Genomic DNA, 17,722 nt, shown 5'->3' with positions numbered 1-17,722 from the left:
ACTGGAAATTCTTTTTGTCCCCATTTAGCAATGAAATCACAAGCCTATAGGAAGGTATTTCTTTATCACTTTCATGTGCCCCATTAAAACCCAGCTTTCCTGTTCCCTAAGAAAGCTTCAGGAGAATTTCACCTCAGATCACTTGGAGAACTGCAACCATGGGGTTCGTAGCTGAGGCAAAAACAGAGGTCCTTTCTCCAGTGCGCACTTTCGCAACCCTCTGTCTTTTTTTCTGCACAACAAAGCTTCTTCCTAAAAAGCTGAAGTGGCAATTCGCTCTTGCAGCTTTCACCAATGCAGCTTTAAGGGCACATTCCTAAAGCTTGAAGGTGATTTGGTATCAAATGTAATCGATGGATATTTTGTCTAAACCCTCTTATTATGAGGGTTTATTGCCATATTCCAGCCTTCTTGCATCCGATCACAGGAAGGTTAAGATCAATTCCTATTAGGAGTGGCAATCTGATGCCCATCAGATATGCGAAGACAAAAAATTCCCATAAGCCCTGCTCAACATAGAGGTAACTGTGGGAATTGGTCCTCCAACCTGTATACTCCTATTACCACGAGATCCCAGAAGAGGATTTTGGTTTGAGGAACTGCAGAAAGGGATAGGCTTTTTTGCTTTTGAATCAGAGCACTGTATTGTGCATCCCACTTCTGTTGGACCCCAGGCTGAAGAAAGTTTCACCAGAGAGATAAAGGAGGAATTGCAATCGCCACCAATTGAAAAGTTTACTTATTAAAGAGACAAACTGAAGAGCGAATCTCCTGCCTATTCCCATGGGAGGTTAACCATCGTTCTGAAGCTTTAGCTGATGAAATTTTTTTTTTTTAATTTGCATTTATATCCCGCCCTTCTCCGAAGACTCAGGGCGGCTTTCACCATGTCAAGCAACAGTCTTCATCCATTTGTATATTATATACAAAGTCAACTTATTCTGTCCCCAGCAGGAGATGCAGGACTGGAGTTAGCACAGCCACAGCACGGGTGCCGAACTTGTGACGACAACATGTGACGTATTGCAACTTTTCTCCCCTTCACTAAAACGGGGCTGGATGTGGCCAGTGCGTGATGCATGTGGCCCGTGGGTCACGAGTTTGACATCCCTGGTCTAAAGACTCTATCCTAGAAAGCAAAATACCTTGATGGTGCTTGTAAATTACTTCCAGGTGCATAATTTCTATTACATCTTCCCACCCTCCCCAGCCACTATGGGACCATCTCGCTCCTTCCCAGCCACAAGGAAAGACAAGAACTGCTTGGAGGCGGCTGTGCAGTGTTCTAAATAAGCACAAGCAACGAACAGTGTAGTCTAACTTTTGGTTAGACTACACTGAAGACAAGGCTTTCTCTGTAGGCTGACACAGGGGAAAGCAAATCTATCTTCAGCAGAGCAGGACAAAATTCACCACTGAAACTCTCCCAGGAGAAAGGAACAACTTAGCACCTACCTGTGCTGCTCAGGCGACTGGCTCAGAGAGTGCCACTTGAATGCAGAGCCCTGAGGGAGAGGTGCAAAAAAAGAGAATTAGCCAAGGGTATGGCAGGATGCTGGCCTCAGACCTCACTCTGGCGTAGTGCTGGTGGCACTGAGCCAAGGACTGGCACAACGGAGCCACAGAGTCAAGAGGCCTTAAAGGCTGCACACGAAGCACATTTTCCTGCCACCTAATGACTCTTCTTTCAGTCCTTAAAGCGGCATCAAGATCAAGACCGAGCTGTTGTAAGAATGACTTGGGACATTTTCATTACGTGTGTTCAACGATGCTAAAAGCTCAGCTTTGTCAGCTTGCTCTGGATGCCTGTCACTGCCAACCCGGCAATGTAAACAGGTTGCCAAAATGAAACAAGGTCTCTGCCTTAGCCAGCTAACTCCAAAGCAGAGGCTCTTTTGGGAAGCCAGTTGCTAGACAAGAGGCCATTCATGCACTTGGTTAACAACACAAGGGAGGGGAATTCGGATGGAGGCAAGCTGAGGAGGCATTCCCTGTTCTTCATCCTGTACCCTCCCACCCCTATAATCCTGATCTGGATTATGCTTCCTGCAACTCTGGATGATGTTAGAAACAACAGTTCCTTTGCTTCAGGGGATGTCTGTCCTCTTATGCCACTATCAGCCCAATTTGGATTGCTACCCGTAAACCAGCTATTCACTTTTACGAAGCCACTTGCACAATGCATGAATGGGAACTCCTCTAGGTTGAAAGCACATTAGGTCCTCATTCATGGACATTCAGAATGAGGTTTCTGTTCCATTGCTTGAAGCAAAAAAACCCACAAAACTGTCAAGGAAGCCAGCTGAGATTTGCATCATCTGACTAAAAAAACTGATCAAAACAAATGGCACATCACGATCTAGGGTGCTGAATCTCCTAGGGGCATCCTGGTGCTTTATATCCAATTTTCACATAAGCCTGAAGATTTCTCGGAATTGCATCTCAAGCTTGGTTAAGTTTCCCCAACCCAAAACCACAAATGCCAACTAAGAGGGTCTTCTTACACCCACCACCGGGGTTGATGAAAAGCATTCAGAAAGGCACATCTGAACACTGTAGGCTTTCAAAGCCACATGGCTTGGTGCCACGGAAAAAGAAAAAAACCTTTGGAAGAGAAAGCCCATTTTATTCCGAAGCCCTAATTTTAAAATCAAATTAATTGCCAGGCCCATTCTGAACAAACACTTTCATTGTTGATGCTTCCACACAGTACATGATGGGAACTGAAATTTGGAGGACCAATTAGGAAAAATTATTAATATAAATGGATTCAACCACATGCCGTGTCGCATCCCCTGAAGAATTTCAGCCACCTTGGCATAATGGCAAACAACATAGCAATTGATAATGCTCTGGCTTTCATTAAACTTTCCGAGTTGTACAAGTGTGCAAACGTGCATGTCTTTGGTTTATGGCTGAACTCAACGTCTCCTGCAAGCCGCAGCCAAGAAACGAAGCATCAGTTTTCTATTAGGGCGCGACACATGCAATTGGAATTATGCTTGAAAATAAACAGCTGTTCATGTAAGATTCTGACAAGCAAGCGCTCCACCCTCTTCCCCAGCCTAGAATGACCTCTGTTTTAACCTGCAGGCACCAAGTCTCTTTTTATATGCATGGCTGCAACCATTTGCAAGCATTTTCAAAAACTCAGGTTCAGGATTGCAGTGGCTTTTCAGAAGAGCGTAGGGGGAAGGGAGTGGCCGAAGCAAGGGTGGAGACAAGGGTTTCCAGCTCCATGTTGGAATGAAATGGCCCTACTTGTCAAGCTGGACAATGGCATTTCAGTGACCTCAACAAACTCCCATCAGTGAAGTGGGATATTTGGGTGGCCTGCTGAGAATGGAGTAAATAGATTTGAACCCTACTGTAATGGCAGTTGATTCCCAAGGCAGATGGGAAGTGTCTTCATCAACCCTGCCTCTTTCCTGCAGAAAAGTCTGGATGGAACCCTGGAGGCTGTAGCAAGCTAGTCAAAATTCAAATTCTACTTAATAAAAACGGCAGCTACTGAAAGCTCAACCTGAGTCTTAAGCCTTAGCCAGACATCCTGCTTTGGAGCTGAGAAAGAGCAAAGACAGGGCTATTCTGATCTCAGGAACAAAGGCGATATCAAAATAATAATGATACAAAAAATAATAACATGAAAAGACCAACAAAGTGATACAGACATTGGTTTCCTACTGGTGGGAGATGAACACATTCCTCCTTCCATGCATTCATTCTGCACTCAAGTCAAATGCTTGAATAATCAGAGCTATTGTTTCTGTTGCTCCACTGAGAACCACTCCCAAATATTCTGATTAACTATCAGGAGGAATGTTACATATAACATGCCTCTGTACATATGACGAAGGGTTGCAGGATTTGGGTTTGGCTAGTCTAGAGAAAAGGACAACTAGGGGGGACATGATAGCAGTATTCCAGTATTTGAGAGGCTGCTACAAAGGGGATGGGAGTCAATTTATTTTCCAAAGCACCAGAGGGCAAGATAAGAATCAATGGATGGAAGCAAATGAAGGAGAGAAGCAATCTGGAATTAAGGAGAAACTTCCCAACAGGAGGACAATTAACCAGTGGAACAGCTTGCCTTCAGACACTATGGATGCTTCATCACTGGAATTTTTTAAGAAGAGACTGGATAGTCAGTTGTCTGAAATGATGTAGGACAGGGGTGTCAAACACACAGTGTTATGTTGTCGTCATGTGACATATTGCAACTTTTCCCCACTTCGCTAAACCAGGGGTGGTTGTGGCCAGCATATGACGCATTGGCCCGCAGGCCACAAGTTTGACACTCCTGGTATATGATCTGCTGCTTGAGCAGGGGGCTGGACTAGAAAGCTTCCCAGGTCCCTTCCAGCTCTATTCTGATTCTGAGTTAATACTAGAACACCCTCTTCTATTGTTTACAACAAAAATATCAACTTGAAAGTTACCAAAGAGTGCAAAGTAGAGAGGCATAAAGGATTTGGATCCCTTGCAAATGAGAAAGAATACAATTTCCCATGATATGCTCCAAAATATCCTCCTCCGCATTTTCCAACACTTACAGTAAACCATGTTTAGTAAGCATCAAAGCATCACCAAACAGCAGGCGGCAGCACCAGATCAACCTGGGCTGATCTTGAAAATGAAACCAGGGGCAGACCTCTTAGTTAATGCTTGAAAGGGAGACCACCAGGAAATGCCAGCACGGGATTAGACCAGGGGCGGGTTTCAAAACCCGTCTCTACCAGTTCGCTGTGGGCGTGGGCGACGCTTCTGCGCATGTGCAGAAGTGTCCAGGTGGGTGAGCGAAGCCTCCCGCCGCCACTACACGATCCTGGCCGAACCAGTAGCAACCCACCGCTGGATTAGATTGATCAATCAAAAAGCCACCCAAAGTGGTTGTGGAAAAGCAGTTCCATGTTGTTGCTAACTAGACATGGATAGTTATCAGGAGCTGAGCTTGACTCCAAGGAGAATCTTATATTGTATCATATTATAATTGATAAGATACGTAGTCCAATTGAGTTTTTTTAATTTTCATTGACTACACACTGAGTACACAACCTTCCCTACAGTTCAGAATCCTTCCTGGTCAAGATCTCTTTTGCCAGGAAGTAAGAGTAATATTGATTCAAGAGACACATACCCCTGTTGATTTCATGGCTGGAAAGTTATAGGAGCAGCACACCTGGTGATGACTTCTGAACCTTTTCCTCAATCCCACTGCAGTTGGATCGATTGATTGATTGCCGCCCATTGCACTATTGAGTGACTCTGAGTAGCTTACAATCATAATGCTCACTTGTAGTTCAGTAGAGATTATCATTTGCCAGTCTTGGTGGGCCAAGGATGTAGGTCTAACACAATGTTGGCACGTGTCAAAGGTATCACACCATCGTTTTCGGTGACACAGCGGCATTCACAAACACACCCAACTATTTTCGAAATAGTTTTTGCGCAGTTTTCAGAGGCTGGGTGAAAATGGCATGTGTTCTCTTGCACAGCCTCCAACCAGACCTCTGGAAGTCGCGTATTTTTGCAGTTTTGGGAGGCTGAAGGGGCCATGGAAGAAGCATTCTGCAAAGCTGATTCAAGAACAAAGGCTTCATGTGACCTGGAGCAAGCTCGGGTAGGCCGCAGGGGCCTGTGAACAGAAAGAGAACACCGCCTGATGGTAAGCAGGGCATGGCAGATCCTGGGAGAGCTGGATTGCAGGACAATTGCACCTTGGGGTACGACGGAGGCAGCCTTTTTGAGTGACAGCAGTAGCACTAGGGATGAAGTCGAAGCCAAGGCCTACACTTCAGGCCCAGTCTCAGTACTGCCACTGAGTCCTGCTATTCAGGATGACCTAGATTGGCAGGTGTGTGTGTGTGTGTGTGTGTGTGTGTGTGTGTGTGTGTGTGTGTGTAATAGATAATTATTTCTCTTTTGTTCAAGGTGGGGGGAGGATGACCCACCAGCAGAGTCAAGTTAGCCATTTTCCAAATGTTTGACATGCCAAGCCCCAAAGGTTTGTCATCATTGGTCTAAGACGTTGCTGGCATCTTTTAAAGATGCACGTTGTCAAGGCAGGAAAGGAAAAATACCCAATTGTCCCAAGAACACAAGCATTCAAAACTTCTTTCCGCCCACCCCCAGCTCAGCTCCAGGCTGACCCAAAGTACAATAGGGAGAATGTTCCAACTCTCCAACCCTCCCTCCTCCCTTTTGGCTTTGAACCACTGCATCCAGCCAAATAAACCAAATGCTGAGTTCACAGGCTCAACCTCAGAGCCTTGAAGCTGCCAGCTGGGTTTCGGTGGGGTGTGTGTGTGTGCTGCGTGCCTGTCTGCGTGTGTTGCTGCCACGTGTAGAAGGAACCAAAGAGCCGAGCGGGTTGCTGTTTGCAGAGAGTGTGGGAGCCCACTGACCCTGCTGGGGGAATGAGGCGTTTTGCACTGCAAGCCACCGGAGAGAAGAACCTCTGGAGCTAAAGAAAGAGGGTCTTGCCAAAGGCAGCGGTGATAGAAGCTTTTCCAAATGGCAACCAGTGGAGAGTGAGCGGATGCTTGTGTTTCAGAACAAGTCGATGTCTCTGATTATTCATCCCCTTTCGTCCTCTTGCGTTGCTCCCTGGGCCCAAGATGCAAGGGCGCAGCCTCAGACCTGCAAAGAAGCCTGTCTCCACCAGTAATGAAACCCAGACGCTCAGAAAAACATGTGCTTCCAATATCAGGCGGGGGCGGCAGGAACAGGGAGAAATGCTAAACGCCCTTTTGGGCTGAAGACTGTGTGCCAGGCAGCCAGGATTGCGAGGGGGTGGGGGGCGGGGGTGGGGTGGGGAACGCCGTTAGGAAAAGGGACAAACACAAAAGGATAACAGGACCCTCGAGTGTCCTTTAGTTCTACCTCCCCCCCCCCAATGCCAACCCGAGAAATTCCAGGATGCAGAACCACTGGGAGAGGGGGGCTCAGAATCCATGCAAATCATTGTATGCTTCAATTTTGAAAATGAAATGAGTCTCCTGTGCTATCATCTCTCCCCCTCCCCAAACTGGACAAACGGCTGATGGTTCCATAAACAAACAAGGCTTTTCATCTGCGGGCTGTGGAAAGTGGCTGTTTCCTGTCACGGTTAGGGGCAGCTTCTCCAGGGTAGCAGTTTTTACAGGCCTCCGAGGTCATAGGCCAAAGTCCATCCAAGACCTTGGCAAATGAAGCCAACCAGAATGGTTAGCCAAAGGCATTCACCATCTGGAAAAAAAGTATAAGGTCGTCCTTGACTTACCACCATATGTTTAGTGATTGTTCAAAGTTATGACGACATTGGGGGGAAAAAATGTGACTTATGACTGTTTTTCACAGGTACAACTGTAGCAGCATCCCCATGGTCACGGGATCAAAATTCGAACTGTTGTCAACTGTTCATATTTTTAACGGTTGCAGTGCAACCCTCTTTTGCAACCTTCTGACAAGCAAAGTGAATGGGGAAGCCAGAGTCACTTAAGAACTGTGTTACTAATTTAACAACTGCAGTGATTCACTTAACAACTGCGGCAAGGAAGTTCGTAAAATGGGAGGAAATTCACTTCACTCACTTAGCAACAGAGATTTTGGGTTCAATTATGGTTGTAAGTTTGTAAAGCATACTTTGAGCCGAGTTTGAATGTGGGTTCTCTGTTGTTCCTTTGGCAAGTATACAGAACTGGTTAACCATTGCTTTGTTTTGGACAACTTTCTTTATTTTCCAGTTTTAACCTAAAGCACTGGTATTTCCTAGTGGTCTCCCCTCCTAGCACTAATCTGACCTAACCCGGTTAGCTTCTTTCTCACATCAAGGTGCCTGAAATGGAGCCCCAAGAATAGAATAGAATAGAATAGAATAGAATAGAATAGAATAGAATAGAATAGAATAGAATAGAATAGAATTTTTTGTTGGCCAAGCGTGATTGGACAAACAAGGAATTTGTCTTGATGCATACTCTTTCTATGACATCTCCTCATGGGGTTCATCCCAGGCAAATACATTGCTCCTTTGAAAGGCCAGGACAACTCTGTAGACACTCTAGCGGCCCATCTGTATTAAATCAAGGTTTAACTTCCTCCATGAGGTCAATTTACTGTCTTTGGAGAAACAAAGGAAGAATTTGTCATCTAGTGGGATAAACAAGGCAGCTCAATAAGATGGGCAGGAAAAAAAAATTGAGCCCATTTAGGTAAAACCGCCTGGTACCATGCAATGGACCAGGCTACATATTTGCAGCCATCAGAAATGTACAGTGTAATAGTATCAGAAAGGATCCTGGAGCTAAAATACACTCAATATAAGGTGTTGGAGGATTTCTTTGCATACCATGTGCACACAATTAGTCTCAGGGTGGAGCTGGGTTTGCATTCAATTCTCTATACTTCAGAATTGCTTCTAACCTTGTCTCCAGCACAGAAATTAGAAAAGAAATATGGGATTAATATTGTATACGGTAAGCGCAGCAAAATTATTGTATGTGGAATAGTGTTGGAAAAGCAATGAAATGCCTACATGGGAAGATTCGTTGAACTTGCAGAAATGGCGAAACTAACTAGTTTATCAGAGATAAAATAATAGTGTTTGTTTATTTTTTTTAAAAAAGACAGGAAACCGTAAATTTGTCTTTGGATGAAAGAAGAAGGAATTGATGATTTGGGGATTATAGATGATTTATATAAGATGTAGGGAAAAAAGTTTACGATGATAATTACTGCTAGAAGAAAGGGCAGAAGGAGCAATTGCATCTCTGTTTCTTATTTTCCTTCTTTGTTCTTGTTTGTTTTGCATATTTTACTGAACTAAAAAAATTCTAATTAAAAAAGTGATTTCCAGCACGGATGCACACACACGTGCATGCACACACACACACACACAAGCATGCGCAACATACAAACTGTGAAAGAGTTTGTATGTTGCGCATGTGAAGACAACTCTTCCAAACCCAATTTTCCTTTTTTGAGAAGGGTAAGGGCACCCAATTATTATCTGCTTGCTACTCATCTGTTTCAATCAATCAATCAATCAATCAATCGTTTAGCACAGAATTTCTCAAACTTGGCAGCATGAGGAACATGGCTAGCTGGGAAATCCCGGGGGTATAGAAGTCCACATATTTTAAAGTTGCCAAGTTTGAAACATACGTTTAGCACCTCTCTCCCTATCCTACTATTTAATATTTGATTGGTCCTTCTTAAAGTGACACATTATGTTCCACATTTCCCCTTTTTCAATAAATGCTCCACTTCAGAAGTTCTTAGACAAAAATTCACATTTCTGTTTTCTTCCCTCCCCATTTTTTTCACTTTATACTTTTATCGTACTGTAAAATTCTAATAAAATTTTTAAAAAAGAAGTTATCAGACAGCAATCAGGCCAAAATTATTTGGGCAGCTAAGTAGGCACAAAGGTTTGCCTTCTAAAAACCCCATGGCATTTCAGGGCAAAAACCAAGCATTGGGAAATGACCCCTTCTCCAAGCATAAACCACTGAGTTTCCTAGGAAAGAGGGATCTGGACTCAAAGCTACACAAACAACGGCACCTTTCCCTCCAGGCCCTGTCATGGGCAAACAAACAGGAGTTCTGGAATGATGAGAAAAAGAAACTCACGTATCATACAACTAGTGGTGGGATTCAGCCAGTTCGCACCACTTCGGGAGAACTGGTTGTTAACTTTCTGAGCAAACTGGTTGTTGGAAGAAATCATTAGGGCAGAGAACCGGTTGTTAAATTACCTGAATCCCACCACTGTATACAACCCACCAGCTACCCAAGCAGGAAATTAGCTGTGGTTGGTCCTGCCACCAATTACAGGATAAAAACAAACTTTCAGCATTCATGAGGGGATTTGTTTTTATTCTATGGAAAACAGTTGACTGGAGTCTTTATAGTGGCTTATGTTGAAAAAGCCTGTACAGTAGTGGTGGGCAAGGGGGCTGCCCCTTCTTTATTTATTTTTTTCCAGTTTTCATGTTCTGCAGAAATATGTCATTGAACAGGACAAGGTCAACCTTTCTCAACCTTTTCAGGGTGGCTTCTGAAAAGGGTTAATTCAAAGTAGACTGTTTTAATGTTTTAAGCAGTGGTGAAATCCAAATTTTTTTACTACCGGTTCTGTGGGCGTGGCTTGGTGGGCGTAGCGGGGAAGGATACTGCAAAATACCCATTCCCTCCCCACTCCTGGGGAAGGATGCTGCAAAATCTCCATCCCACCCCACTCTAGGGGGAAGGATACTGCAAAATCTCCATTCCTACCCCACTCTGGGGACAGCCAGAGGTGGTATTTGCCGGTTCTCCGAACTGCTCAAAATTTCTGCTACCGGTTCTCCAGAACCTGTCAGAAACTGCTGGATCTTACCCCCAAGGCTTTAAGGCTTTGCATACCGATGTATTTTGGCTCTACATTTCATCTACCTGTAAGAACCTTACCCAAAACCACACTACGGGAGGTAGTCCTCAACTTATGACCACAATTGAGCCCAAAATTTACGTTGCTAAGCGAGACATTTGTTAAGTGAACTTTGCCTCATTTCAGGACCTTTAAGTGAATCAATCAGTTGTTAAGTCAGATAAATGAATCTGCAACCGTCATAAATTTAACTCCATTGCCAAGTCTCCAGATTTTCATCGTGTGACCATGGGGGGGCTGCAATGGTCATAGGTGTGAAAATCAGTCATAAGTCACTTTTTTTGGTGCTGTTGTAATTTTGAACGGTCACTAAATGATCTGTTTTAAGATGAGGATTACCTGTACTGAAATAATTCACCACACAATCTATTGACTGCCAGAAGCCTGAAAAACGGGTCAGGAATGGTTCAAACAACTTAGAGACATTAGGTCACCAATTGAAGAGGACAGACAGCTGAGTCTATGGTGGCAAAAATAAAAATAAAAATCAGGCGTTGGCAGATGCTTTCCAACTACTGTAACAATTTTTATTAAAAGTCATAAGCTTTTGTGAACTGCAGCTTGCTTCATCAAATGCAAAGAGGGGCTAAAATCATACATCAGCATAGCACTTCATGTATCTGGTAAAGCAAGCTCGGCTCAAAAAAGCTTAAACTTTTCAATGGAATGTGTCAGTCGGAAAAATGCTACTAGACCTCCTGATCACTGGTGCGCTTGATTGCGTCTGGCACCTCAGGAAGAATACATGAAAATAATATAAAATACAGCTATGTAATTATTTGGAGCATAAGAACCCTTGGTCTTGTTTGTTTTTTCCCCCTAGGAAAGTCTGGACCACAAACTGGGATTATTAGGGTTGTACCTACCGTATTTGTTGGAGTATAAGACGCACCAGAGTATAAGACACACCTTAGTTTTTGCGGAGGAAAATAAGAAGAATGGTGATTGGCAGGTGGATCGGCCAACAGGTTCGTTGGTTGTGAGCTCTGTGCCTTGCTTTTTTTTCAGCCTCTAAAACCTCTGTTTCAGAGGCTTTTTTTTCTGCCTCTGAAACTTCTGAAACTCAGTTTCAGAAAAAACTTTTTTTCTGCCTCTGAAAGCCTCCAAAACAGAGCTTTAGAAAAAAAGCCTCAGAGGCTTTTTTTCCTGAAGCTCTGTTTCGGAGGCCTTTTTTCTGAAGCTCAGTTGGAGGCTTTTTTTCTGAAGCTTCTTTCAGATGCTTTTTTCAGCCTCTGAAATCTCCTTTCGAGAGGCTGGGCAGAGCTACATTTGGAGTATAAGATGCATCCAGATTTTCACCCTCTTTTTTTGGGGAAAAGGGTGGATCTTATACTCCGAAAAATATGGTATCTGGATTTCTGCAGTGGAGATCTGGGAGGCATTGCCTTAATAGGGAAAAAATTCTATGGCAATAGAATGTATCATACCGTTCTCAAAGATCCACTTGCTTCTTGATGTAAAAATATTTCATAAGGCTGGCCTTGGGGACAACACGCTATGGAGGCTAGAGTATTGGGAGTAGGAACAAGAAGACAGCTTACTCAGTCATGAAGTCAACTGACACCAGATAATTCACTACTCTGTGCTCAACAATTTGGAGGAGGAGAATGGGATAGCAAGAAGTAGAATCTCTGCGCAAGTAATCCTGCGCGCTGAGCAAGAGCAGCTATCTGGTCCTTGTAAGGATAGACAATTTTTATTCCTTTTAAAAGTTTGGGGAGAAATAGCAGCCATGCCATTAATCTGACAGAAACGTGGCTCAGCCATCCGAGATCTGCCTGACAAAGAGATATATATCTGGATGTTGCAGAATGAGTACCAGATACACACCAGGCTTGTCAGTGGAAGCCAGGGGTTTCAAAAATAGCAATAGAAATAGCTCTTAGACTTATATACCGCTTCACAGTGCTTTACAGCCCTCTTCTAAGCATTTTACAGAGTCAGCATATTGCCCCCAGCAATCTGGTTCCTCATTTTACTACCCTCAGAAGGATGGAAGGCTGAGTCAACCTTGAGCCGGTCAGGATCGAACTCCTGTCAGTCAGCAGAGTTCACCTGCAATACTGCATTCTAACCACTGCGCCACCACGGCTTCTATATAATATAGCTGGAGGTAAAAGCCATCCCCGAAAGCAATGTGATTACTGTAAGTGTTTCTTGTTTGGGAACTCCCATGCTTGGCAATGAGCACAGGAAACAGAAATCAAAATATTGCTACTAACCTCAAACCAGCAGGGAGGTTGAGGGGAGGGGTGGGGGAAACAAAACACTGAAAATTAGGCTGTAAGCCATCCCATGTGGGCTCATACAGTCTATGCCTCCTCCCTCTTTCCCGTAATTGTTTCTTCCCAGTTACATCACTTCTGTTCTGGACAAGAGTGATGTCACAGTCGACAAGGTGTTTTAGCACAGACGTCACCGATATGTGGCAGTCTGCTGCCTCTCTCTTTCCATTCGGAGGGTGATTAATAAAGTCTAGAACCCGCTAAGTGGACTGTCTGCCAGGGGGAAACCACTGGCCCTGGATCACAGCAGACCAAATTTCTTTTAACAGCTGTTGCATCTGCACACGGTAGCAAGCAGCCATAACCACAGGACGCTATTATGGGACACGAAGGGCCGTACAGGAAATGAGTTCCTGTTTCCTTCTAATAGTTGTTTCAAATGCAGCTCAGGGGTTGCTACGCCAAAGCTGGTTTCTGGAATGCAATTTGAAGTTCTTAAGTGACAAATATAATCTTTTTTTTTTTAAAGTGCCCCCCTCAACATACAGATAGCCCTTGACTTACGACCACAATTGAGGCCAAAATTTCTGTTGTTAATTGAGACATTGGTTGAGTGAATTTTGCCCCATTTTACAACTTTTCTTGCCACAGTTGTTAAGTGAATCACTGTAGTTGATAGGTTAGTAACACGGTTGTTAAGTGAATCTGGCTTCCCCATTGACTTTGCTTGTCAGAAGGTCACAAAAGGGGATCACATGACCCTGGGACACTGTAACGGTCATAAATATGAACCAGTTGCCAAGCATCTGAATTTTGATCACGTGACCATGAGGATACTTCAAAGGTCGTAACTGTGAAAAATGGTCATGGCTCATCTAAGTCACTTTTTTTTTTAGCGTCGTAGTAACTTTGAACGGTCAGTAAATGAAGTGTTGTAAATTCAGGCCTACCTGCATTGCATTTAACTTTGCTTTAGACAGGATAGATAGGGGGTGGGGGTGGGGCAGTGGGATTTTCGCTCAAACAGATGAAAGCATCTGTGAGGGCCAAAAAAGGTTTCCACATGTTTTTAGGATACTTTCATGATATATAAGTGGCACTATATCCCTGTTGGGTTTTGATTCATTTTGAATAGGCCTAGCAAAGGCTCTTGGCTTTTCTGAATAGCTTCCTGTAACCTTTTTGATCTTGCCCTTTGTTGAGACAAAGAAGGGCTGTTGTGCCATTATCCCCTCTTTCACAAAAAAAAGAGAGAAGACCACACAAATTAATTCCCCATTTAAACCACAATCACTACAGTCATAAAAGGATGGACTTGAGGCAACAGTCTCTCTGCAGCAGTAACTGTGACACATACAGATTTGTTAAAATGAGCACTAAGAACGTAAACTGTAGTCACTTAGTACTGAGTCCAGAAAATTCCAACACCCTCCCCTTCAAAGCACGGTTAGAATCGCCAACCTAACATCTCACAAACAAATTTAGATATAGAACTTGTTTCATAAACCCCTACAGAAAAAGACAGCACTGTATTTCTTTCCATTTCAATTTCCCAGAAGCACTGCATCCCGGCACTTACATTTCCACCTTGCTAGCTGTGAATTATGGAAGCTACATGCAGTCTAACTCACCAAGAGAGCACTAGTGTGATTTGGAGAAGGGGATGATTTTAAGGAGGTTTTTTTTTAAAAAAAAACTTAGAAGTTTCCAAAGAATTCAGCTATAACCTAACCTAGCAATAGATAAAGATTAGTTTACATTAGTTAATAGCTCACTGGCTGATCCGTACTTGCTCCAGTTACAAAGTGAACTACAGTACTTCTTCCCCTCAATAAATGAGTCTGAAAAGGAATGAAGTCAGATGTTATCAGGAATCAATTTTGGGGTGGAAGGTTTGGGAGCTCAGTTCAGTCCCTGCACCGAGAAGTCTTGAATTCCTAGACTTTTTTTTTCGTTTTTTTCTTTGTAACAAATTAATCAGGGTTCAATGGGAAAAAAAATTAAAATTGATTCTGTAACTAGGAGGGGAACAGTAACCACAGAATTTGAGATGATGAACAGATGGACATTTTTCTTCTTCACCATACTGCCTTCCTAACGATTCCCTCCAGAGAACAAGAAACCCATGCAAACAATGAAACATCTGAACACCACAACCTCTTTGAATGTAGACAGTCATGTTTTACATTTGTATCTAAAAAAAAAAAAAGCATAATGTATGTTCATTCAAATTTATTCAAACCAAGTCCAGTAGGATATGCAGTCAGGTAAATTTGCTCCTTGAACATGCTTTGTGAGACATAAGCCACACATTTTTTTGCGATGTAAAAAACAAGTTCAGTGGGCGCATATATGTGCTGCTTTTCCATCTAGAAAATCAGCTGCAAATGTAACTAGCTGGGCCAAAGAGCAGTTTCTCAAAAAAGGAACTCCCAGGAGCCCCTCCTCCCCCTCCCTTGGTAGATTCAAGTTCCCAAAATGGTTTGCCACCCATTAATTTTTATCAACGGTATGCTTTCATTGACTGGAAGCCATCAGTCAATTACAAGTTTAAATTGCCTCCAGATACTAAATGGTAACAATCAAGAAGAGGCACTAGCCCACCCAGGAGACTTGTCCACTAGCTTCTTCAAGCAAATCCGGGGGCAGTTGGTCAATCCCAGGATTAACAGGTCCACTACAACATAGGTCCCCGTCCTTGGCAACTTTAAGATTTCTGGACTTCATCTCCCAGAATTCCCCAATTCTGGGAGTTTAAGTCCACAAATCTTAAAGTTGCCAGGGTTGGATATCTCTGCACTACATGGAATTTCTGGTGGCTCCGTCGAAAACTTGCGCTCGGGCTTCGCACTTTCCACCATCCCCACCCGAGGAGTTTTGTCAGGAAAGGTGAGATAGGAAAAGGATGAGTCGGGATGGCAGCCAGGGGGCTAAGATCAGCCTTGCAAACGGACCACAAAGTGTGTGTGTGTGTGTGTGAATCTTCCTCCTCTTTCTCCCACGCGGACCTTTCAGGTACGGAGAAGCGCGTCTCCCGCACCGGCAAGTACCGCAGGTGATTGTCTATGGAGATTCTCAATCATCCAGGTCATGGGTGTCCCAAAGGTGCTTCCCTCTCCCTCCACCAAGAGGCAACTGGACTTTTCTGGTTTTTCTTCAGCGTCTTCAAAGAAAAACCAGAAAGTCCAGTTGCCTCTTGGGGTGGGTGACGGTGGTGGTGGTGGTGGGGAAGCATCTTTGGGACTACCGCAGGTGATGGAAGGAGGACGGCTTCGCACCGCGTTAACCCCAGGCAGGTCCCGGAGAGGAACGATGTGTGTGTGTGTGGTGGGGAAGAGGTGATGCCTTCGCGGGAGGCGAGAAGCCTGGGGAAAAGGCAGGAACGGGGCAGCGAAAGGCCGAGGGGGGGGTCTCTCCTCCCTAGTTCCCAGTCCTTGGGGCTCTTGGCCTCTCGGGAGAAGAAGACGGGCAGGGAAGGCAAATAGGGGCGACTAGACGAGTGCCGGTAAAGACGTTAATCAGGTCCGCCAACGAGACACACCCAGGACTGGAAGGGGTGTGAGAGTGTGTGTGTGTGGGGGGGCGAGACTGGGCCGGCTCCGGGTTAGGAGGCTCGGCGCGTGTGCAATGCTCGCTTCTTGCCGCCGCTTCTTGTCCCCCCTCCGGCAGGGCGGCGTCCCTTCTTCCACTTACCCTCCTGGCTCGGGGCAAGGTGCCCCCCGAGGCCGCCAGCGCTTTTTCCAGCTCCGACGCACGGCTCCCGGGAGCTTCCGGGCCGGCTATGCTGGCCGCCGTTTCTTGCGCCGGTTGTCCGGGCCGGAGGCGCCGAAGTCTTCGCAGGGTCATGGCTGGAGAGCGGCGGAAAAGAAGACAGACGGGCGGGCGCGCCACACGATGCTGTCTGGGCTCCGGGATTCGATGGGGAAACCACGCCCCTCCGCCTGCTCTCGGCGAGTCAAGCCGCTGTTTGCAAAGACGGCGGCGCTGAGGCCACGCCCCATCTACGGGAGGCCACGCCCCCTCGGCTCGCAGCTCCCTGCCCACCGCCGCGAAAACGCACCTTTCTGAATGCGAAGCGCTGCTTACGGGCGCTGCTTCCACCTCTGACGTCTGCACGCTTCCCAACACAGGTATATAAGACATCGGGGCTCTTTTCTATCGTTCTATCAGGAATGCTTTCCCCTCGGAAAGAAGGAAACTCCGAGAGGGAGCGGCGTGGGAAGTTAGAGAGATCTGTCTAACAATTCCGTTTTCCAAGCCGCTAGTCCTCAGTGTCCTCATCTAGCGACGAAGCGGGCGGGTTGCGGCGACCGCTTCATTTGGAACCTTTTTGAGGACAGTTAACAAGCGAAGCAGTTCCCCGGAGACCCCAGTCGTTTCAGCCGTCTGCGGTCGGCCACACTGTGAGACAAAGCTGCTGTTTTTTTTAAACTACCCAGGTAGCGGAGCTTCCGCTGAGGTGAGCCCGAGGCTGAGAAACCGGATCTTGTTGTCCGGTGTCCTAAGTTGAAAAAAGCGATCTTTATGAAAACTTTTAAGCGCAAATCCCAAACTGTCTCAAACGACTTCTGTTTTCTCACGGCTCCCGCACCCGTTATGTGTGTGGGAAGACAAGGGGCGATCGCGTCCGAAACAAGAGTGATTCCTTGTCCAAGACAGTATTTTCCTTTAGCACCTACCTTACTTTTGCTTCCCCAAACCGGCGCCCTTCAGTTGTACCGGAATGCAACTCCCCTAATCGGAGAATCTGGGAATCGTCCACAGATCAGGCTTTTTTCAGCCTTGGCTGCTTTTAACACGTGGACTTCATAGAATAGAATAGAATTCTTTCTTGGCCAAGTGTGACTGGACACACAAGGAATTTTGATTTGGTGCATATGCTCTCAGTGTACATAAATTCAATTCCCAAAGTTGAGAAATCCTCATCTAGTTGGCTCCAGATTGGGGAGCGCCGGCGCGCACAACGTGCTTCGCTTCTGTTGAGCTCGACGGAACAAGCTGTATTCTTGAAAAGAAGCAAAGAAACTTCTGCCTAGTTAGTGTCTTCTGTTTTTGTCCACAGACGGGATGCTTTCAGAATGTGGCCCAA

General features: G+C 45.2%; 1 protein-coding gene across 1 annotated transcript in view; it reads right to left on the bottom strand.

The window, feature by feature from the left end:
• TAMALIN (trafficking regulator and scaffold protein tamalin) overlaps window positions 1-17,395 on the bottom strand; it is a 30,193-nt gene extending 12,798 nt beyond the window's left edge. The window contains exons 1-2 of the mRNA XM_058173832.1: window positions 16,327-17,395; window positions 1,456-1,505 (exon numbers count right to left, since the gene is read on the bottom strand). Coding sequence (XP_058029815.1) covers window positions 1,456-1,505; window positions 16,327-16,776 — 500 coding nt within the window. The 5' untranslated portion in view covers window positions 16,777-17,395. The remainder of the gene's footprint in view (window positions 1-1,455; window positions 1,506-16,326) is intronic.
• Between the last annotated feature and the right edge of the window lie 327 nt (window positions 17,396-17,722).

Source organism: Ahaetulla prasina, chromosome 2, assembly GCF_028640845.1.
Source record: "Ahaetulla prasina isolate Xishuangbanna chromosome 2, ASM2864084v1, whole genome shotgun sequence".
Classification (NCBI taxonomy): domain Eukaryota; kingdom Metazoa; phylum Chordata; class Lepidosauria; order Squamata; family Colubridae; genus Ahaetulla; species Ahaetulla prasina.
The sequence above is the reverse complement of the archived record's forward strand: the minus strand, read 5'-3'. Positions and strand labels throughout refer to the sequence as shown.